We start from the raw sequence: 23,254 nt of genomic DNA, 5'->3' as shown, positions 1-23,254 counted from the left end.
TCAAAACGAGATGGCAAGTATCATCTACAGTACCTACATGAAACAATAAAGTAGTCATAATGTTGCCTAACGCCAAATGCAAAATAAAATAATGCATCCTACTTGTGAGATTTATGTATAGTTTTTAAATAAATGCCATGTAAAAAATTCAAAGCAATAAATGCATTAAACATTTATAATAATAATGTTTTGAGTACATTTTGAATGATGAAAATAGATATCCATATTATAATTTTTTGTATGAGATGTTGTGGGATTTATGTATGTTATTAAAATATATGTCACGTTCTTTGATATAGAAGGCCATATATTACTTTTCCGTATGGGTTACTGAAAGTCGTAAAGAAGTTGCATGGAGCCTGCAAAATTGAAAGCATAAACAGACGTTGCCTAAAGAGATTGCGCGATTGGGGAATATTGGGGAATTCTGGAATTCCCCAAGGCAAGCAACAATTCACTGCAAACGTTGTGCGATGTGTGGTGGTTAAGGCTAGAAGGGATACAGCTTTTGTCAAATGAACGTCAAAAGTTGACATTTTTGGCATTGTAGCTAACGCGAACCCTTTTCCTAACCTTAACCTAATTATTCTAACCTGCTACGTTAATTCTCCTAACCTGCTGCATAAGTTCTCCTAACCTACAAAAGTCAGATCTGACAAAAACTGTATTCCATCTTGTCAAAACCATAAACGGTGGCGCTCGTGCTTGCTGACGTAACGGTCATCCCCTTCCTGTTGTTTTGCTCTTCGCAGTACTATCACATTACAGTATGGTTTAGAAACTGTTTTACTATCATAGATAGAACATGTCTTTGGTACTACCTCCGACACCCATTATAGGTGGCACAAAAGTTGGTGCGCCAGTAGGCAGGCAATAGTTGTTGTACCCGTTGAAGTAAGCAAGTCAACAGTGAAGAGACAGCATACTTACTGTATGTAGCGTGATCTTTGCAGACGCTGCGTGTATAATTGCTACAGCCTACCGAATTTTACAGGTAAGATATAGCCTAGCAAGTTTGGAAGTGAACATTCAGAATGGTTTTGTTGTTTGAGTGAATGTCATGACATTTAATTATCAGTAAAATCTTAGACTAGTCTAGTCATGTTATTAGCACTTAAGAAAAACGTGTGCAAGAATGTTGCAGATCTAACATGTTCTTCACTTCTGACAATATAGTAGACTGACTTTATATATATATATAAACAATAACGTTTTAAATCACCAAATTGTATTATGTCATCAAAAGCACATGTTCTTAAAAAAAAAAAAAAAAAACATGTTTTCCCATCTAAAGAGGTTTAAAAAAATAAAAAATAAATAATGACTATAATATGGTCAGGCTGATCTTCGGCTAAATGGACGGACCAATTTGGCCGATTTGGGACGACTATTTTTGGCCAAAATAATGGTGACAATGGATGGACCTGATATAGCCCATAATTCGACAGTCACGTGCTGAGTGGGAAGTGCCTATTAAGTGCCAAATAAAGTAACAGAGTTGAAGACACCCATAAATCCCCTTGTGACAGGGGGAATATCAAATCATATCAAATTTTATTTGTCACATGCGCCTAATACAACAGGTGAAATGGTTACTTACAAGCCCTTAACCAACAATGCAGTTTTAAGAAAAAAAGTGTTAGGTAAAAAATAGATAAGTAAAAATGAATAAAGAAGAAAAATTACAAATAATTCAAGAGCAGCAGTAAAATAACAGTAGCGAGGCTATATACAGGGGGTACCGGTACAGAGTCAATGTGCAGGGGCACAGGTTAGTCGAGGTAATTGAGGTAATATGTACATGTGGGTAGAGGTAAAGTGACTATGCAGATAATAAACAGAGTAGCAGCAGCGTAAAAATGCAAATTTGATTAGCTGTTCAGGAGTCTTATGGCTTGGGGGTATAAGCAGTTAAGAAGCCTTTTGGACATAGACATGGTGCTCTGACACCGCTTGCCGTGCGGTAGCAGAGAGAACAGTCTATGACAAGGGTGGCTGGAGTCTTTGGCAATTTTTAGGGCCTTCCTCTGACACCGCCTGGTATAGAGGTCCTGGATGGCAGGAAGCTTGGCCCCAGTGATGTACTGGGCCGTACACACTACCCTCTGTAGTGCCTTGCGGTCGGAGGCAGAGCAGTTGCCATACCAGGCGGTGATGCAACCAGTCAGGATGCTCTCGATGGTGCAGCTGTATAACTTTTTGAGGATCTGAGGACCCATGCCAAATCTTATCAGTCTCCTGAGGGGGAATAGGCTTTGTCGTGCCCTCTTCACGACTGTCTTGGTGTGTTTGGACCATGATAGTTTGTTGGTGATGTGGACACCAAGGAACTTGAAGCTCTCAACCTACTCCACTACAGCCCCGTCGATGAGAATGGGGGCGTGCTCGGTCCTCTTTTTCCTATAGTCCACAATCATCTCCTTTGTCTTGATCACATTGACGGTGAGGTTGTTATCCTGGCACCACACGGCCAGGTCTCTGACCTCCTCCCTATAGGCTATCTCATCGTTGTCGGTGATCAGGCCTACCACTGTTGTGTCGTTGGCAAACTTAATGATGATGTTGGAGTTGCGTCTGGCCATGCAGTCATGGGTGAACATCGAGTACAGGAGGGGACTGAGCACGCACCCCTGAGGGTGGCGGATGTGTTGTTACCTACCCTTACCACCAGGGGGCGACCCGTCAGAAAGTCCAGGATCCAGTTGCAGAGGGAGGTGTTTAGTCCCAGGGTCCTTAGCTTAGTGATGAGCTTTGAAGGCACTATGGTGTTGAACGCTGAGCTGTAGTCAATTAATCGCATTCTCACATAGGTGTTTATTTTGTCCAGGTGGGAAAGGTCAGTGTGGAGTGCAATAGAGATTGTATCATCTGTGGTTCTGTTGGGGCGGTATGCAAATTGGAGTGGGTCTAGGGTTTCTGGGTAATGGTGTTGATGTGAGCCATGACCAGCCTTTCAAAGCACTTCATGGCTACAGACGTGAGTGCTACAGGTCGGTAGTCATTTAGGCAGGTTACCTTAGTGTTCTTGGGGACATGGACTATGGTGGTCTGCTTGAAACATGTTGGTATTACAGACTCAGTCAGGGACAGGTTGAAAATGTCAGTGAAGACACTTGCCAGTTGGTCAGCGCATGCTCAGAGTACACGTCCTGATAATCCGTCTGGCCCTGCGGCCTTGTGAATGTTGACCTGTTTAAAGGTCTTACTCACATCGGCTACGGAGAGCGTGATCACACAGTCGTCCGGAACAGCTGATGCTCTCATGCATGCTTCAGTGTTGCTTGCCTCGAAGCGAGCATAGAAGTAATTTAGCTCGTCTGGTAGGCTCGTGTCACTGGGCAGCTCGCGGCTGTGCTTCCCTTTGTAGTCCGTAATAGTTTGCAAGCCCTGCCACGACTAGCGTCGGAGCCGGTGTAGTACGATTCAATCTTAGTCCTGTATTGATGCTTTGCCTGTTTGATGGTTCGTCGGAGGGCATAGCGGGATTTCTTATAATCGTCCGGGTTAGAGTCCCGCTCCTTGAAAGCGGCAGCTCTACCCTTTAGCTCAGTAAGGATGTTGCCTGTAATCCATGGCTTCTGGTTGGGGTATGTACGTACGGTCACTGTGGGGACGACATCATCGATGCACTTATTGATGAAGCCAATGACTGATGTGGTGGACTCCTCAATGCCATCGGAAGAATGCCGGAACATATTCCAGTCTGTGCTAGCAAAACAGTCCTGTAGCTTAGCATCTGCGTCATCTGATCACTTCTGTTTTGAGCGAGTCACTGGTACTTACTGCTTTAGTTTTTGCTTGAATATGAGCTTGTTGTGTGCAACAGGGACAGGCAATTGAATGCATTTTTAAAACATTTCTAGCCTGTCTATCTATGGGTCACACTGTATCTGCGAGCTGTTGGCTAGGGCGCACATGCCAAGACCAGAGTATGCACATTTAATTTAACATAACCGTTTTTGTGATAAAACTATCGGTAGAGTTAAAAATGTGATGGAAATGTGATGAACTTTAGAGTTTCATTCGGAACATGAAAAAAGCTAAAAAGTACATTTTGTGTTCACGCACTGATTTTTATCTGCAATAAGTCCTTTTGGTGGAAACACGGCACTGGTGGGAAAATTCACATACTATATTTTCTTTATGCGGATTTTAGAATATTTGCATGAAAATCTGTCACCAATTGGATGGAAACCTAGCTAATAATGGTGAAAACTTGTATAAATGTTGGGGTTAAGTAGGTTAACATCTTCCTACACTCTTGGAAAAAAAAGGTTCCAAAAGGGTTCTTCGGTAGAAGCTTCCGGTAGAAGCCTTTTTGGTTCCAGGTATAACTCTTTTGGGTTCCATGTAGAACTCTCTGTGTAAAGGGTTCTACCTGGAACCAAAAGGGGGTCTACAAAGGGTTCTCCTATGGGGACAGCCGAAGAACCCTTTAAGGTTCTAGATAGAAAACAAGTTCCTAACAGTGTAGAGGATGCACAGAGGGACATGTCAAAATGCTGAATTTTGGCACTTTAGCAAGTCTATATTCATATAAAAAATCTGATTTGTTGCATTTTCCATGTGGTCTATAGTAAAGGGCACTTCATTTATAATGTTTTATTTATTTACCTTTATTTAACTAGTCAAGTCAGATAAGAACAAATTCTTATTTACAATGACGGCCTACACCGGCCAAACCTGGACAACGCTGGGCCAATTGTGCGCTGCCCTATGGGACTCCCAATCAAACCAGGGGGTCTGTAGTGACGCCTCAAGCACTGAGATGCAGTGCCTTAGACCGCTGCGCTACTCGGGAGCCCATTATAACAGGCTTTTAAACTTCAACATTGGTGCACAATTGGTGCACAGTGTCTACTTAAAATATCAAAGGGGCAAAAGGCACTCAATTTGTGGAAGACCCGTATAAATAGGCTACATTCATAGCACAGTGAAATGACTTTCAGCCAGTGAAAGTTTTAGAGAGGAAATGCTGACTGAGGCTGGGTGTGTCTTCCTTAAAATGAGAACTAAAAGTGTTAACAAAACAAATGTCAAAAGAGATTGAGATGAGATTTTGGAAATACCCTGTAAATTCTCCCTATGGAGTTGTGCAATAGAATTAAATGTTTTTAATTTCAGTACCTTCTGTCTGAGCTGTTATTCTATTTCTAGTAATAAGACTTATTCATGCCAGAATAACAAAAAGTAGTCAATTTAATCATTATCTCTGTTTTTCTCTCAGACCAAGTGAAACTGAAAGACAGCATCCTTTCAATTGCATAAGCCATCATAACACCCATCATGGAGGAGTCTCGCACCATGGAAACAGAGGAGCTGATGACATGTCTCCAGATCCAGCTCTACCACCCCCAGCAGGCCTCTAAGGCTCTGTATCGCCTGCTGCCCCTGGACGCCAGGCACAAGCACCCAGCCGAGGACCCCCTGAGGCTGGGCCGGGACGCCCACGGCTGCACCTTCGCCCTGGCCGACCCACGGGTCTCCCGCAAGCAGCTGGCCTTGCAGGCCTACCTCACCTCCAACAGTCCCGACATGCTGTTCTCTGTGCAGAACCTGAGCCAGAAGGGACGCATGACGGTCAACGGTTCTGAGTTGGGGTACCTGGAGAGGGCAGAGCTGCCGAATAAGGCCCTGGTCCGGTTCGGGGAGTACGAGGTGCTGATACGTCGTGAGAATGGAGAGGCGAAGGGGAGCTTCGAGGTGGAGTTTGGGGTGCTGGCAGTGCCCCCTTCCAGAGAGGTGGGCGTGCCAATTATGGTTCCCGTCATGGATACAGGCTCAGACCATTCAACCAATGGCATCCCACCACTCATGAGCCATGGGCCAATAGAGATGGATGAGACAATAATGTACCAATCATGCAGCATGTTTCTCTCATAGACAATACTTTTCTCTTTACCTAGTAGCAGTTTTCTTGAAAAAATATTGATGTTAAACATTCTGTAATCTCTCGTAGACAGGAAGTGACAAACTTTCGCAATAATTTTACTTCTGGGTAACCGAGATTAAACATTCTGTAAACTTAATCATAGTGTTGACTGTATGTAGCGCTAAGGCATTGGGACCTCAAGTGTAGTTTTTCATATCACTCCACAAGTGTTATTAAGACTGTTACGTTATATAAAATGTGAAACTAAAGCTTCTGAATATTGCCCTTTTTCATGTAGTTCAAGTATCAGTGTTCAATGAAAGATGGGGAAGGATCATACTGTTTTGTAAATGTTGACTAAAATAATAAAACTGTTTTAATTGTATTCTTGTGTTACACGTCATATACTTGCCAAAGCCTTTAAGAAGTAATTCAACTTTTACTTGCAAGGCACCAAGGTTTCTGGACCAATCAGACGGCCCTGAATGTGTTCACATTCGGTGAAGGGTCAGGGAGGTACATACAGTGCCTTCGGAAAGTATTCAGACCCCTTGACTTTTTCCACATTTTGTTAATTTACAGCCTTATTCTAAAATTGATTAAATAAATACAAATCCTCAGAAATCTACACACAATACCCCATAATGACAAAGCAAAAACAGGTTTTTAGAAATGTTTGCATATGTATTAAAAATCAAAAAGAGAAATACCTTATTTATATAAGTATTCAGACCCTTTGCTATGAGACTTGAAATTGAGCTCAGGTGCATCCTGTTTCCATTGATCATCCTTGAGATGTTTCTACAACTTGATTGGAGTCCACCTGTGGTAAATGTAATTGATTGGACATGATTTGGAAAGGCACACATCTGTCTATATAAGGTCCCACAGTTGACAGTGCATGTCAGAGCAAAAACCAAGCCATGAGGTCGAAGGAATTGTCCGTAGAGACAGGATTGTGTCGAGGCACAGATCTGGGGAAGGGTACCAAAACATTTCTGCAGCATTGAAGGTCCCCAAGAACACAGTGCCTCCATCATTCTTAAATGGAAGAAGTTTGGAACCACCAAGACTCTTCCTAGAGCTGGCCGCCCGGCCAAACTGAGCAATCGGGGGAGAAGGGCCTTGGTCAGGGAGGTGACCAAGAACCCGATGGTCACTCTGACAGAGTTCCTCTGTGGAGATAGGAGAACCTTCCAGAAGGACAACAATCTCTGCAGCACTCCACCAATCAGGCCTTTATGGTAGAGTGGCCAGGCGGAAGCCACTCCTCAGTAAAAGGCACATGACAGCCCGCTTGGAGTTTGCCAAAAGGCACCTAAAGACTCTCAGACCATGAGAAACAAGATTCTCTGGTGTGATGAAACCAAGATTGAACTCTTTGGCCTGAATACCAAGCGTCACATCTGGAGGAAACCTGGCACCATCCTTACGGTGAAGCATGGTAGAGGCAGCACCATCCTGTGGGTATGTTTTTCAGCGGCAGGGACTGGGAGACTAGTCAGGATCGAGGCACAGATGAACGGAGCAAAGTACAGAGAGATCCTTGATGAAAACCTGTTCCAGAGCGCTCAGGACCTCAGACTGGGGGCGAAGGTTCACCTTCCAACAGGACAGTGACCCTAAGCACACAGCCAAGACAACGCAGGAGTGGCTTCGGGACAAGTCTCTGAATGTCCATGAGTGGCCCAGCCAGAGCCCGGACTTGAACCCAATTGAACATCTCTGGAGAGACCTGAAAATAGCTGTGCAGCAACGCTCCCCATCCAACCTTACATTGCTTGAGAGCATCTGCAGAGAGGAATGGGAGAAACTCCCCAAATATAGGTGCCAAGCTTATAGCGTCATACCCAAGAAGACTCGAGGCTGTAATCTCTGCCAAAGGTGCTTCAACAAAGTACTGAGTAAAGGGTCTGAATAGTTATGTAAATGTTATATTTCAGATTAGTATTTTTTATAAATTTGCAAACATTTCTAAAAACCTGTTTTTGCTTTGTCATTATGGGGTATTGTGTGTAGATTGATAAGGGGAAAAAACAAGTTAATCCATTTTAGAATAAGGCTGTAACGTAACAAAATGTGGAAAAAGTCAAGGGGTCTGAATATTTTCCGATTGCACTGTAGATCCAGAAATTTGCAGAGAAGTAGCATGCCGTTTGGCCGGAGCAAGGAGTCTGGGTAGCCAGGCAAAGGACAACTAGCTCTGAGGCAGGTATGGCTCATCTGGACTTGGTCCTGTCGGCTCTCTTGTGCTCATCTATCCGCAGGAGGTAACCCCCTCTCAGCCACCCTTCCTGGAAACAGAGGTAAACCCCAGAGTTGGACGGAGAGGACCGGTGGATGAGGTAGCCGTTTCCCTCTTGTGAGAGATCCAGGGAGTGGGTTCTGTTATTTTGGAGAAGGCTGTGCATCTCGTTCCCAGTATACAGGGCTGTGGACATAAATAAATAAGAGTGAGATATAACCAGTGGCTACTGGGCTCTGAAATATCCAGTTATACATTATAATGTTCTCGAATAAGCCATTATAGATGTGTTGTGATTGATTGGTGTGTTGACAGCACTCCCTTAATGTGACCTTACTAAAGAGCCCCTGAAGTGGAAAGGGCCATCAGCTCACCTGTACACAGAGACAGAGGGACACATGAGCAATGTCCAAGGAGGCAGTGAAGTCAACAGGCTTCAGGAGTGACAGATGAAGCATCCGCAGTAGAGTGGGAATGTCATCGTCGTCATGCCGACGAGAGGTCGGGCAGTCCTGCCAATATGTCATTATGAGCTCTGGGCACCGGACAATGGAGAAACCTTGCAACCTCCTCTCTAGATGTCTCTGAACCATCCCACGTGGAAGAGCTTCCCCTCTCCTGTGCTCACAGTGTGCATAGCACAACCTTGGTAAAGGATAGAGGAAGCTAGGAAATAGCACTTCTCAGTGGATGTAACATGACACTACAACTCGTTCTGTCACAGGGAGACTAGCAAAATCGAAACAAAGTACTATCAATATCATAGCATCTTCTTTCTTACCAGCATCTATGTAACTATACACCGACTCACTCAATCCTCTCTCCAAGTTCCCAACAGCGATTGCAACACCTCCACTAACACCTTCCCCAACCTCACTGTCAAGTTCTCCCTGCACCTCCAAACAAGCCAGGGTTACATCAGCCGCCTGACAGGTATAGATTCCAGAGTCATGAACCCGGGTCTCAAAGGGTGTAGGGAGGCACCAGGGCAAACCAGTGGCAGGGTTGAGGCTGAGTAGGGCCACAGTGCAGGTCTTCCCAGTGCCACACAATCAATGGGGCTTCAGCAAGACACTAGGCCACACCCCAGACAGGAGCATGACCAATAAGCTCACAGTAACACAATCCATGGTCCCCCAGGGCAAGCATGGAGTATTTTTATGTCTGGAAATTACTGCTCAGGCATCTTCTGCATTTCAATGCCTCTGTAGTTTCCCAGTGCTCTATTTGGAAGCCCTTTCCCATCCCATGATCTCATCAAACAGCTGGGATATAAATCATCTTGTGAACTCTGCCTCAAAGGACACAGAGGATATTTTGTCCATACTCAATCATTATAAAGGAAATAAGGAAATCACTTGTTCATAAAAATAATTACTTCAGTTGGATTGGTAAATGAAATACAGTGCTTTTAAGTGGTAATCATTTTGCAGTTGAGCATACAAGCAAAATCAAACACTGATGGTGCCAGTAAAAATGGTCATACACAATTTATGACATGTTTTTTTAATGGTGACAGTACATAGAAATGATGAGCATTGAGGAAGACAGTTCGCTGATGCCACTCAACTCAAGAAGAGTAATGCAAATGACTATGCAGCAGTCAGACAGTCTTCTTTCTTCAAGCTGGGCCTGCCCAAGTCCTTCCTGAAGAAAGAAGACATACTTCTTTCAAAAAAATGCTCACTTTTTCCCATTGAAATATAAAACCTAAGACACACAAAATGGCACAGAGATGTCTGACCATGATGGGCCATTGCAGCTCCTGCATAAGGACTGATCTGGCAGCGGTGGCACCCATAACCCTGGAGAGAAGTGTCAGGATATCAAGAGGAGCAGAAGTCCACTTCTGTACCAACCTCTGGAAAGAAGACAGTGGCCTAGAGGGGAAGAGATGGGAGAAATAGGATGAAGATAAGTTGAATAGAAGGCAAGTATAATTAAAAAGGACATGCTAAGCATTGGGAAAGTCTGTCATCCATTCAATTACAAAAATAAATTATATATTTAGTATGAACGACATTACACTTATTCCAACATTTCTCATTTCATTACTGGCACCTACATGGTTTCCCTATTCTGCTAAAATAATAAACGCAATACTTCTCTAGCAGAATTCCACTTCCATACCAACCTCTTGTGCAAGGAAAGAACATAAGAGGCCTAGACGTGGGGGATGGGAGCAATAAGATGGGGATCAGTTGGATACAAAAGGATTCAAAAGATACTAAGCATGGGAAAAGTATGTCATCCAATGGTGCTAAAAGGTGATAAACATAGGATTAGTTGTTTTAAATTTTTGCATTGTAATTTCAGAAAATGTCCATAATATATCTGGCGCTAATAGTGAAATGATAGTGTTTCAGAGTATTACTTACCCGCTAGTGTTAGGATTGGCTGTGACATTCGCCTATCGATTTCTCCTGCCGGAGCGGCATCAGTTGTCAAAATGGGAAAGCTGTTTGACTTGTACCATCTAAAATGGCTGTGAAATATATTTTCAATAACAAAAAGTTATAGTTTTTACAGCTGTTTGAAGCTGGTAGACCAGCTTCAAACAAAACTACATTTGTTTCTGAAAATATATTTCACAGCAATTTAGATGGTACAATGATTCGCTTAACTATTCAGTGCTTGTTTTCTCACATAAACCGAAATTGAGCGACGTGTAGAATTTTAGCAACCATCAAATGACAGAGCGATTTCCACTAGGTAAACTGCCAAAGTCAGAACAGCTTTCCCATTTTGACAACAGATGCCGCTTCAGCTGGAGAAATCAATAGGCGAATAGCACAGCCAATCACAACACTGGCGGGTAAGTAATAGTGAAACATTCCACTATTACTGCAGATATTATGGAAATTCTGAAATTACAATGCCAGAATCCTGTGTAGCGTCTTTAAAGTATGATAAATCATACTTCTGTATAAATGACCTTAATTTAACATTACCTCCACATGTCCTCATTGTAGGACACAGCATAAGACAGCACGGCCATCTCCTAGATTGTGTCCACAACACCTATCCACAGATCATGGTTCTAACAACCTACAAAAAGCAGAAGTGCTAAGAATACCTGGGGTTATTGTCCTATGTATTATGGGAGAGGGCATAGTTAGATCATTAAGCCAAAACATTACATATATTTGAGAGAATGATTGTAAAGAACATGGTAGGGTATGCAGTGGTTGAAAGATAGGAACTGTGACATTGTGAAATTAAGCGCTTTCAGAGATCGTAAGACAATATACATTTGCCATCGCAAAGTAAAAAGATGGAAAGAGGGTAAATTCCCCACTACTTTAAATATAAGTTAACATTGAAAAGCGTATTTTTCAGGAGAATGGACCGAAATGCCATAGATTAAGTTACAGTGCTGGTGCATATTGGCTTTCACTGACTGCAATGAGCATTGTCATGAAGCGCCTATAATAACGAGGAAAGATGGGGAAGTTCAAAGTGACGATATAGTTCAAATCTGTTTATTAAAAAGCTTTGAAATCAAAATGTCATCTGTAAAGAAAAGAAAATCATACATAAACGCAGCTTTGGGGTATCTAGGTATGTAAATCGGCATATAATTTAACACAATGTCTTAACAAATCAAATTTGCATAGGTAGTTAAGTTAAATCACTACGCTAACAGTTGCGTCGCAAAACGTCTTGTATACTGGTAAGTACCACCCACAACCAAGATCACCAATTAAAGCGATGTTACACTAACACGTTGTTGGACTGATTATGCAAATGAGTGTTGTTTATTAATCAAACTTAAGCTAGATACAGCTCTAAGTATCTAAAAGACATCTCCAGAATCTTCGTAACATTCATGTTTACCAAAATTACATAGATTGCTATTTAATTAACATTCAAATAGTCCCTTCATGAATCACAGTTTAGAGGGTTTTTATCCATGAACATGACGTTATAAAGGAAGAAATTTAACGTTAGGTCTTAGGCCTATATAGAGCCCTTAGCAGTACTGCGTCATTTCAAAATAGAATAACACCTCAAAAATACAGTGCCTTCCTCCTATGCCCCAAACAGTTTATGAACCTCGAACAATAAAATCAAGCAGAACAAATGTAAAACAGTTCAAGCAAGAGGACGAAACCGTAGACATAAAAGCGTTTTTTTTGTATGGGTGCCCGCAATCAATAGAGTATCTTCCAGTAAGTCGCAGGTGAACGCAACGCAATCCGCCACAGACGAAGGGGGGGGGGGGGTATAGTGCCACGTGCATCAGGAGACGACGATCTTGTCGGATAATTTAACCCTGGAAAGAGAGCAAACCACACAAGTCAAGCGCATTTTACTCATGGAGGAACGCGCTGAGGTTCAGTAAAAACTTCCAGCATTCTTTAAAGGCATATTACGATTTCACATTGTTCAGTTGAAGCAGATTTGGAGAGTTTGTAAAAAGCTAATGATATGGTGAAACAATGCATTTGAAGCTTTTCTAGTCTGGTATTTTAAGCGAGACACTGAACGTCAATGAGGATTAACTCCTAATTCAAACCTTCCCCTCCCCATTGTTTTAAGTGAGCTAGATATGGAGTGTAATTGCATAGTGTACTACCCTGTTTCTGATATCTCACCTTGAGTCAAGCACCAGTGTGGGTTCAGTAAGAGTAGCGGGCAGGAGGCGGCAGAGGCACCCTGTCAGCATAGGGGTCTCTGGTACGTGGTAGGTTGTACATCGCTGGCCTGGACAGAGGAGAGAGCCGAGAGCGCTCATAGGAGTAGCCGTTACCCGCGGGGGGCATGGGGGGAGGAGGGGGTCTTCTGATGGGACTGCGATCACGGGCATAGTAGGAGGACGGAGGGGGGAGGGGGCGACGCTCGTACGGGTTGAGGGAGGAGGCCGTAAGGCGCTCCCTAACCATGACAGAAGGGGGTGGTGGAGGGGGTATGGAGCCAACGCGCCTTTCATCTCCATAGCCTGAAAGGCCACCGTAAGGGGCAGGCCGAGCTCTGTACTTCTCATAGTAATCCACCACCCCATAGCTTTCTCTCTCGCGCTCATAAGAACGCTCTGGGGGGTAAGGGGCTCGTCTAGGGGGAGGTGGTGGTGGAGGGGGGCCGGGGTATCCCCCTGACATGCGACCTCTGTAATGAGGGGGCTCAGGCAGCCCCCTGTCCCCGGGGTAGCCACGGGGTGGAGGCCAGTATCCACCCCTATCTGGTGGGGGGCCGTAATCCTCTTCCTCCCCCCTGGGACGGCTTTTTGACATCTGAACGTGAATCCGTTTGCCTAAAAAGGAAAACCTTGATTAACACTCAGACAGTGACATGCAAAACTAAAGTCCATATTTAACTTCAGGACTTTCCAATGGTTCAATCGTAAATCTTAATGAGGGTATTTTTCTTACCTTGGAAGTCGGTGTTGTCTAATCCTTTTATGGCATCCTTGGCCTCATCTGAGTTGGACATGTGGATGAATGCGAAATTTTTTATGATGGCGCATTCTGTCACTGTTCCATACTCCTCAAACAGAGTGCGGAGCTCATCGTCGCTGCCTTTCTCCACATTGGCCACGTGAAGTTTCACTGGACCCTGATTCTTCCCCCTGCTCGGCTCCACATTGATTGGCCTGCCATGAAGCTTGAAGAGGTGCAGGCTGCGGATGGCTTTGGTGGCAGACTTGCGGTCATCCATGTGGACAAAGGCATAGTTTTTGAACTTTGCACATTCTGTCACTGTGCCATGTTGAGTAAACAGAGCCTCGATCTCATCCTTTTCAACCTCGTTAGGGAGGTTTCCAATAAAGATTTTCACCATCTTTATGTCAACTCAGAGCCTGTGACAGAGGATAGGCATGTCAATATACCAGTTTGGCTGCAAATGAAGTCGTGACGCTAAGTGAGTGGGCGGCATTGACAGGAAATGCACTGGTTAATGTTATATAGCTAATGTTAGCTAGCTAACTAGTGAAATGTAATTTAAACTGGCCCAGCAATTACTGAATGTTAGTTAGGCAGCAAACTTTGTTCAATGTCAAAGTTCACATTTCTAAAGTCTGGCAAGCTGTTGTCTAGTAAGCAAAGGTGGAAAGCGGAGTGGTTAGCTAGTTAGCTATGGAATATCGAAAGTAGGTAAGACTTCCTCCATCTCAGCGTCGACTGACTGGGTGGCTAACGACGTTAGCAAGCCAACTTAGCTAACGTTAGCTAGCTAACTACGTTAGCTATGATAGATAGCTAGTTCAATATAACGACCAAAATAAGAATGGAAAATTAATGTAATACAATTATCGTAAAGCAAGTTGAGCTAGTTAATTTGGCATAAAACAATTCGAAATAACGAATACATTGCCGTAGTAAGATTCCACAAACTCACCTCACTGCTACTAGGACGACGACACACGATAACGTATATCAACCCTACTTCTATGCGTATAATGGCGGTCCACAAACAAACGTTTGAGGTGCCTGCCGCCGATTTAATACCTCACGTCCGTTTTCTGAACAAATGCGACATGTCCCGCCCACTGATAGGTTTGATTGGTGAATGGCCTTGCCCGTAAATTATTCACCGTCAAATGCGCAGTTTGATTGGACAAACTGGCAAAAAATATATATGAATTTACAGAGGAGAAAAAAAGTGGGCTAGATCATTTTGCGTGGCCCGGTGCTCCGGGTAGGCGGAGTATCCATATTTTAGAACATTCCATTGGTTCTTAAGTGAAATCTCTACCTACCTGGGGTACCGGCCCATGCAAAACGAACTAGCCCGATCACAACAATTTGATTTTCAAATGAATCTTCCGGGAAATGGACTTAACTTTGCTCTTATTTTTTCAACCCATGTGTTGCTCAGTGCTAAACAATGCAAATAAGTGCTAACACATCCCAGTATACCTACACCTAAATAATTCATTTTCAGACAATTGAAGTTAAAATATTTTATTATTTACATTAATATTCTCTAAAATACAAAATTGGTACAGTACATGAATCAGATACTATAGTTGCATGGTTGTGTTAATCGTGTAATTTCAAGTGGTAGCATCTAACAAGCCTATACAAAACACAAATGATTTTTATATTTTGATTCATTCATTGTAATCAATATCATTCTGATAATGTTATGATTTCCTGATAATGTTATGATTTGTCTAATAGTGTCTGCTTTCCTATAATTTTTTTAAACAGATCTATGTGATGCACTGTTGGCTGGCTGTGCTGCCTGTTTCACATTCTAGGATAGCACTCGACATCCACAACCCCCTAATTTATTTATTGCTTCTGCTGGCTATATTGTGGTGCGGAGGAGTAGACTTCTACAGGCATAGGCTGTAGAGGCATAGAGGGGTGAGAGGGGTGAGAAAAGGATTGAGGGGGATGCATGTTGATCTGGACAGATGGGACATTGACGAGGAGGAGAGGGCGCTGACGTAACTTCAGCTCGCGGGCCATCTGGCACCAGGCAAAGGGGGTGCAGCAGTTGACCATGAGGCAGTCGTTGCATATGGTCCCCTACAGGCGGTGGCGGTGGTGGGGAGGATATGAGACTGATATTAATTAAACAGATTATTGTTTGTAAGATCATGTGAATACAGTGGCTTTCATTCCCATGATCACATCTCTTCTATTGGCCCTATTCAATGATACAGTATAGGTCATTGGCCCTATTATGGCAGTCATTATGATTGTGTGTTTATTGATCTTGTCTAGCATCACCTGACAGCTCTGTGTGTATGAGGCACTGGTTAATTGTATTATAGGAGATGTTACGATATTACATTTACGTCATTTAGCAGACGCTCTTATCCAGAGCGACTTACAAATTGGTGCATTCACCTTATCAGCAAAGAGTTATGTCAGGGGTGTTTCACTCTACCTGGATGCGTTATCTCTCCCTCATGGTGCTCCGGAGGGCCAGAGAAGCAGTTGGGAACCAGCAGGACAAAATTTCCAGCAGGGGGAGACAGAAACACTCCCCAAAGTCTGTACTGATCTGACATCGCAGACAGCAGGGGCACCAGAACCCCAAGCAACCTGACAGGAGAGACAGACAGACAAAGTTACTCACACACGTATGCACACACACGCACACACAAACACACACGGATACACACAGACACACACTAAATACACTCACAGATCTTCATGTCGTCACAACAGTCAAAGATGCTGCTGCTCCACACCTCAGTCTTTAGGTCAGCAGGGGACCGAAACATCCCTGGCTGTATGTTCACTACAGGCATCAGCTGGGGCTGGACTGCCATCACTATGGATATACAGAGGACAATGCAAAGGGACTGCCAGAGATCTGCCCAGGTAATATGGATTTGAGTTAAATGAGGAACTGAAAAATTATATACATAAATATATACAGTGGGGGAAAAATTGTGCAAGTTCTCCCACATAAAAAGATGAGAGAGGCCTGTAATTTTCATCATAGGTACACGTCAACTATGACAGACAAATTGAGAGAAAAAAAATCCAGAAAATCACATTGTAGGATTTTTAATGAATTTATTTGCAAATTATGGTGGAAAATAAGTATTTGGTCACCTACAAACAAGCAAGATTTCTGGCTCTCACAGACCTGTAACTTCTTCTTTAAGAGGCTCCTCTGTCCTCCACTCATTACCTGTATTAATGGCACCTGTTTGAACTTGTTATCAGTATAAAAGACACCTGTCCACAACCTCAAACAGTCACACTCCAAACTCCACTATGGCCAAGACCAAAGAGCTGTCAAAGGACACCCAAAACAAAATTGTAGACCTGCACCAGGCTGGGAAGACTGAATCTGCAATAGGTAAGCAGCTTGGTTTGAAGAAATCAACTGTGGGAGCAATTATTAGGAAATGGAAGACATACAAGACCACTGATAATCTCCCTCGATCTGGGGCTCCACGCAAGATCTCACCCCGTGGGGTCAAAATGATCACAAGAACGGTGAGCAAAAATCCCAGAACCACACGGGGGAACCTAGTGAATGACCTGCAGAGAGCTGGGACCAAAGTAACAAAGCCTACCATCAGTAACACACTACGCCGCCAGGGACTCAAATCCTGCAGTGCAAGACGTGTCCCCCTGCTTAAGCCAGTACATGTCCAGGCCCGTCTGAAGTTTGCTAGAGTGCATTTGGATGATCCAGAAGAGAATGTCATATGGTCAGATGGAACCAAAATATAACTTTTTGGTAAAAACTCAACTCATCGTGTTTGGAGGACAAAGAATCCTGAGTTGCATCCAAAGAACACCATACCTACTGTGAAGCATGTGGGGTGGAAACATCATGCTTTGGGGCTGTTTTTCTGCAAAGGGACCAGGACGACTGATCCGTGTAAAGGAAAGAATGAATGGGGCCATGTATCGTGAGATTTTGAGTGAAAACCTCCTTCCATCAGCAAGGGCATTGAAGATGAAACGTGGCTGGGTCTTTCAGCATGACAATGATCCCAAACACACTGCCCGGGCAACGAAGGAGTGGCTTCGTAAGAAGCATTTCAAGGTCCTGGAGTGGCCTAGCCAGTCTCCAGATCTCAACCCCAAAGAAAATCTTTGGAGGGAGTTGAAAGTCCGTGTTGCCCAGCGACAGCCCCAAAACATCACTGCTCTAAATGAGATCTGCATGGAGGAATGGGCCAAAATACCAGCAACAGTGTGTGAAAACCTTGTGAAGACTTACAGAAAACGTTTGACCTGTGTCATTGCCAACAAAGGGTATATAACAAAGTATTGAGAAACTTTTGTTATTGACCAAATACTTATTTTCCATCATAATTTGCAAATAAATTCATTAAAAATCCTACAATGTGATTTTCTGGATTTTTCTCATTTTGTCTGTCATAGTTGACGTGTATCTATGATGAAAATTGCAGGCCTCTCTCATCTTTTTAAGTGGGAGAACTTGCACAATTGGTGGCTGACTAAATACTTTTTTTCCCCACTGTATACATGAGTCATGCTGATTCAATATACAATTATTACATTGTCTTTTTGTTATCAGGTTATTCAGCTAAGATAACACCGATTCAACATCATCACTACTGGACTTTAAACTTCTGAGGTCACAAAGAATACATCTCCTTTCACTACTGCCAAAGGGATTAGGTCAGTAGCTAATACAATGGTGTTTATTGGTTGGTATGACGAGCTACAACTCTAGTAGCAGGCTGGTTGTCAGGAAGTATGTGTCTACTCGGCTCAGAGGGGTGGGTCTGGTCTTTTCACAGTAAACAGAATAACAGAAGCACGTCTCCTCCCCTTCAATTCATCTCTAAGGAATTGGTAGTCTACCTAGTCAGACGAGTTGCCTCCCACATTAACAATGTTCCAGCATGCACTAGTGATGTTTCTTATGCGTTGCCCTAGGTCTGGGATTTCAGAGACTAGGGAACTGGTCTATCAGAGCAATCAAAACATCTGAAGTTGTGGTTCAATTGTGGTTTGGTTGGTAAACTGGTTTAGGTACTCACAGAATGGGTCAACTCTAGGGTTCGTGTTCTGATCTATTGCAAATGACGTAGGAAATTCATGTCACAGTTACATTCTCTGCTATGATAACTTTAGCAGTTACTTTGACAGTGTTCAGTCTCTTATTAAGAACTTATCATCAGCTCTAGAGCTGAATATAAAGTAATTATTTCAAAAGCAGACACGCCATCCATAATTTATTTCACATACAAATTACCGGATATACTATATTGATTATGATATAACCACATTAATGGTAATGATATTGCTTTTAACCCACTCATTTTTCATTCCTAATTGCTTGAACGATTCCTCACATTGTACATAAACATTGTAATTGTCTGTTTTCAGTTATGACATAAAAATAACATTTGACTTATCGTAAAAAAAATACTTATCATCGAAGAACCACAAAATACATCTCAGCCTACCTGCTTCTGGAGGTGATGGTGATGGTCAGGTCTACGCCGTGTCTCGGAGGGGTGGAGATGCAGAAAACAAGGTTGGATACACAGAATCCAATTCACGTCGATGGATGGGTCGACACACAGCTAATGATATCTCAGGTGAGCACAGGTTAGTGTATACCTGAGGTTCTCTCTGGCAACCAAATGTATCTGTGTGGTGGGTGGAACCTGTGTGTGTGTGTGTGTGTGTGTGTGTGTGTCACTATCACTCGTGAAATGTGCATTGTCATAGGGGAGAGTGGGTTAAGTATTATCATTTTTTTACATTCAGCATCACTACGTCAAGGGAAATACAGTATTCTTTCTAACAAAGATATCCACACTGAACAAAAATATTAACGCAACATGCAACAATTTCAAAGATTTTACTGAGTTACAGTTCATATAAGGAAATCAGTCAATTTAAATAAATAAATTAGGCCCTAATCTATGGATTTCACATGACTGGGAAAACAGATATGCATCTGTTGGTCACAGATACCTTTAAAAAAAAGGTAGGGGTGTGGATCAGAAAACTAGTCAGTATCTGGTGTGACCACCATTTGCCTCATGCAGCGCGACACATCTCTTTTGCATAGAGTTAATCAGGCGGTTGATTGTGGCCTGTAGAATCTTGTCCCACTGCTCTTCAATGGCTGTGGAAAGTTGCTGGATATTGGCGAGAACTGGAACACGCTGTCGTACACATCAATCCAGAGCATCCCAGACATGCTCAATGGGTGACATGTCTGGTGAGTATTCAGGCCATGGAAGAACTGGGACATTTTCAGCTTCCAGAAATTGTGAACAGATCCTTGCAACATGGGGCCGTGCATTATCATGCTGAAACATGAGGTGATGGTGGCGGATGAATGACACGACAACGGGCCTCAGGATCTCGCCATGGTAACTCTGTGCATTCAAATCGCCATTGATAAAATGCAATTGTGTTCGTTGTCCGTAGCTTCTGCCTGCCCATAACATAACCCCACCGCCACCATAGGGCACTCTGTTCACAAAGTTGACATCAGCAAACCGCTCGCCCACACGACGCCATCTGCCATCTGCCCAGTACAGTTGGAACCGGGTATCCGTAGCTTATGCCATGAAGAGCACACTTCTCCAGCGTGCCAGTGGCCATCGCAGGTGAGCATTTGTCCACTGAAGTCGTTTACGACGCCGAACTGGTCAAGACCCTTGTGAGGACGACAAGCATGCAGATGAGCTTCCCTGAGACGGTTTCTGACAGTTTGTGCAGAAATTATTCGGTTGTGCAAACCCACAGTTTCATCAGCTGTCCAGGTGGCTGGTCTCAGATGATCCTGCTGGTGAAGAAGTCGGATGTGGAGGTCCTGGGCTGGAGTGGTTACACGTGGTCTGCAGTTGTGAGGCCGGTTGGACGTACTGCCAAATTCTCTAAAACGATGGAGGCGGCTTATGGTAGAGAAATGAACATTAAATTCTTTGGCAACAGCTCTGGTGGACATTCCTGCAGTCAGCATGCCAACTGCACGCTCCCTCAAATCCTTAGACCTCTGTGGCACGTTTTTAGAGTGGCCTTTTATTGTCCCCAGCACAAGTTGCACCTGTTTAATGATCATGCTGTTTAATCAGCTTCTTGATATGCTACACCTGCCAGGTGGATGGATTATCTTAGCAAATGAGAAATGCTCACTAACAGGGATGTAAATGCATTTGTGCACAAAATTTGAGAGAAATAAGCTTTTGTTTATATGGACATTTTATTTTGTTTCAGCTCATGAAACATGGGACCAACACTTTACATGTTGCGTTTATATTTTTGTTCAGTATACATATATTTCAGGATGTTGTGTACGCCTGGAAATAATCAGAATTAATGTAAACACAACAGTTTTGAAAACATAGCTTGTCCAATAAAAGGGGTCTCTTGGCACAAAACATTAAGGACACCTGCTCTTTCAATGACATAGACTGACCAGGTGAATCTAGATGAAAGCTATGATCCCTTATTGATGTCACTTGTTAAATCAATTTCAATCAGTGCATTTCAATCAGTGTAGATGAAGGGGAGGAGACAGGTTAAAGAAGGATTTTTAAGCCTTGAGACAAGTGAGACATGGATTGTGTATGTGTGCCATTCAGAGGGTGAATGGGCAAGACAAAATATTTAAGTGCCTTTGAACGGGATATGATAGTAAGTGCCAGGCGAATTGGTTTGTGTCAAGAACTGCATCGCTGCTGGATTTTTCATGCTCAACAGTTTCCCGTGTGTATCAAGAATGGTCCACCATCAAAGGACATCCAGCCAATTTGACACAACTGTGGGAAGCATTGGAGTCAACATGTGCCAGCATCCCTATGGAATGCTTAGACACCTTGTAGAGTCAGTCCATGCCCATACAAATTGAGGCTGTTCCGAGGGCAAAATATTAGGAATGTGTTCCTAATGAAGTTGTTCCTATTGTTTGGTATACTCAGTGTAGATCTCTCTGTTCAATATCACTTACCCTTCCATTTCTTGACCAGTTGTTTGGGACATGAATGATGTTCTGATGTGCCAATTCGTAGGCAAGTTCTCTGCATTTGAGGCTACTAAGCCCATTGGTATTTTGAATTGTTGTATTTATTATGGATCCCCATTAGTTCCTGCCAAGGCAGTAGCTAGTCTTCCTGGGGTCCAGCAAAATTAAGGCAGTTATAAAAAATGTAAAACAGTTCAAATACATTCACAACATATTTCACAACACATTTAGTGTGTGCCCTCAGGCCACTACTCTACTACCACATATCTACAACACAAAATCCATGTCTACGTGTGTATATTGTGCGTATGTTATCATGTGTGTGTATGCGTGTGTCTGTGCCTGTGTTTGTGTCTCTTCACAGTCCCCGCTGTTCCATAAGGTGTATTTTTATCAATTTTCTAAATCTAATTTTACTGCTTGCATGAGTTACTTGATGTGGAATAGAGTTTCATGTAGTCATGGCTCTATGTAGTACTGTGCGCCTCCCATAGTATTTTCTGGACTTGGGGACTGTGAAGAGACCTCTGCTGGCATGTCTTGTGGGGTATACATGGGTGTCTGAGCTGTGTGCCAGTAGTTCAAACAGACAGCTCGGTGCATTCAACATGTCAGTACCTCTAACAAATACAAGTAGTGATAAAGTCAATCTCTCCTATACTTTGAGCCAGGAGAGATTGACATGCATATTTTTTATTTTAGCTCTCTGTGTACATCCAAGGGCCAGCCGTGCTGCCTTGTTCTGAGCCAATTGCAATTTTCCTAAGTCTCTCTTTGTGGCACCTGACCACACGACTGAAGAGTAGTCCAGGTGCAACACAACTAGGGCCTGTAGGACCTGCCTTGTTGATAGTGCTTTTAACATTTTAACATTTTAGTTATTTAGCAGAAGCTCTTATCCAGAGCGACTTACAGTTAGTGAGTGCATACATTATTATTTTAATTGTTTTCATACTGGCCCCCCGTGGGAATCGAACCAATAACCCTGGCGTTGCAAACGCCATGCTCTACCAACTGAGCTAAATCCCTGCCGGCCATTCCCTCCCCTACCCTGGACGACGCTGGGCCAATGGTGCGCCGCCCCATGGGTCTCCCGGTCGCGGCCGGCTACGACAGAGCCTGGATTCGAACCAGGATCTCTAGTGGCACAGCTAGCACTGCACAGCAGTGCCTTAGGCAGAGTGACGCTTTATTATGAACAGACTTCTCCCAATCTTAGCTACTGTTGTATCAGTATGTTTTGACCATGACAGTCTACAATCCAGGGTTACTCCAAGCATTTTAGTCACCTCAACTTGCTCAATTTCCACATTATTCATTACAAGATTTAGTTGAGGTTGAGGGTTTAGTGAATGATTTGTCCCAAATACAATGCTTTAAGTTTTAGAAATATTTAGGACTCACTTATTCCTTGCCACCCATTCTGAAACTAACTGTTAAGTGTTGCAGTCATTTCAGTCGCTGTAGTAACTGACGTGTATAGTGTTGAGTCATCCGCATTCATAGACACACTGGCTTTACTCAAAGCCAGTGGCATGTCGTTAGTAAAGATGGAAAAAAGTAGCATGAAACTGGTCTGTAAGATTCTTGATATGTTTAGCAAGCTCAGACCCAATGTCATCAGATAAGACCTTGTGTGCCTCTGCTACTCTATTATGGCCTATCTTTCGCACCAGTACATGTTTTTTTTTTTTTTTGTGTCAATGTACCTCTTGTGTCATGGTCTATTTTTTCATCCCTTGCTGGTGCTCAAA

General features: G+C 43.2%; 2 protein-coding genes across 7 annotated transcripts in view; one reads left to right on the top strand and one right to left on the bottom strand.

Annotated features, from left to right (window-relative positions):
- LOC121572153 (TRAF-interacting protein with FHA domain-containing protein A) overlaps positions 1 to 6,257 on the top strand; it is a 33,179-nt gene extending 26,922 nt beyond the window's left edge. Inside the window, exons 1-2 of one of the 2 annotated variants that reach the window (XM_041884081.2) lie at positions 714 to 994; positions 5,228 to 6,257. In XM_041884081.2, the coding sequence (XP_041740015.2) occupies positions 5,287 to 5,883 (597 nt within the window). In that variant the 5' untranslated portion in view covers positions 714 to 994; positions 5,228 to 5,286 and the 3' untranslated portion in view covers positions 5,884 to 6,257. Of the gene's footprint in view, positions 1 to 713; positions 995 to 5,227 lie in introns of those variants that run through there. The other variant, XM_041884083.2, reaches the window with a different exon arrangement.
- A 3,350-nt stretch (positions 6,258 to 9,607) lies between these two features.
- Positions 9,608 to 14,546, bottom strand: LOC121572154 (RNA-binding protein 4.1-like). Of its 5 annotated transcripts, none has more exons than XR_006661838.1 (6): positions 14,457 to 14,546; positions 13,490 to 13,917; positions 12,716 to 13,371; positions 11,069 to 11,165; positions 9,862 to 10,280; positions 9,608 to 9,764 (listed from the first exon to the last, which is right to left on the bottom strand). XR_006661838.1 is itself a non-coding variant. In XM_045225592.1 (4 exons), the coding sequence occupies exons 2-3, from the start codon at positions 13,896 to 13,898 to the stop codon at positions 12,740 to 12,742; spliced, it is 1,041 nt and encodes a 346-aa protein (XP_045081527.1). In that variant the 5' UTR covers positions 13,899 to 13,917; positions 14,457 to 14,546; the 3' UTR covers positions 9,608 to 11,165; positions 12,716 to 12,739. The 5 variants fall into 5 exon arrangements, 2 of the variants coding, with proteins under 2 accessions (XP_045081527.1, XP_045081525.1); XR_006661839.1 differs by having other exon boundaries at positions 9,862 to 9,997; XR_006661837.1 differs by having other exon boundaries at positions 9,862 to 11,165.
- Between the last annotated feature and the right edge of the window lie 8,708 nt (positions 14,547 to 23,254).

Source organism: Coregonus clupeaformis, chromosome 16 (genome assembly GCF_020615455.1).
Source record: "Coregonus clupeaformis isolate EN_2021a chromosome 16, ASM2061545v1, whole genome shotgun sequence".
Classification (NCBI taxonomy): domain Eukaryota; kingdom Metazoa; phylum Chordata; class Actinopteri; order Salmoniformes; family Salmonidae; genus Coregonus; species Coregonus clupeaformis.
This window is presented reverse-complemented; position numbering and strand designations above follow the sequence as displayed.

What these genes read in the sequence shown, in the direction of transcription:
- LOC121572154 (XM_045225592.1), bottom strand. Translation starts at nt 13,898, where the DNA reads ATGGTGAAAATCTTTATTGGAAACCTCCCTAACGAGGTTGAAAAGGAT. An exon ending in AGACAACACCGACTTCCAAG is followed by an intron (nt 13,372 to 13,489) that starts GTAAGAAAAATA and finishes TTTCCTTTTTAG; the next exon opens with GCAAACGGATTCACGTTCAG.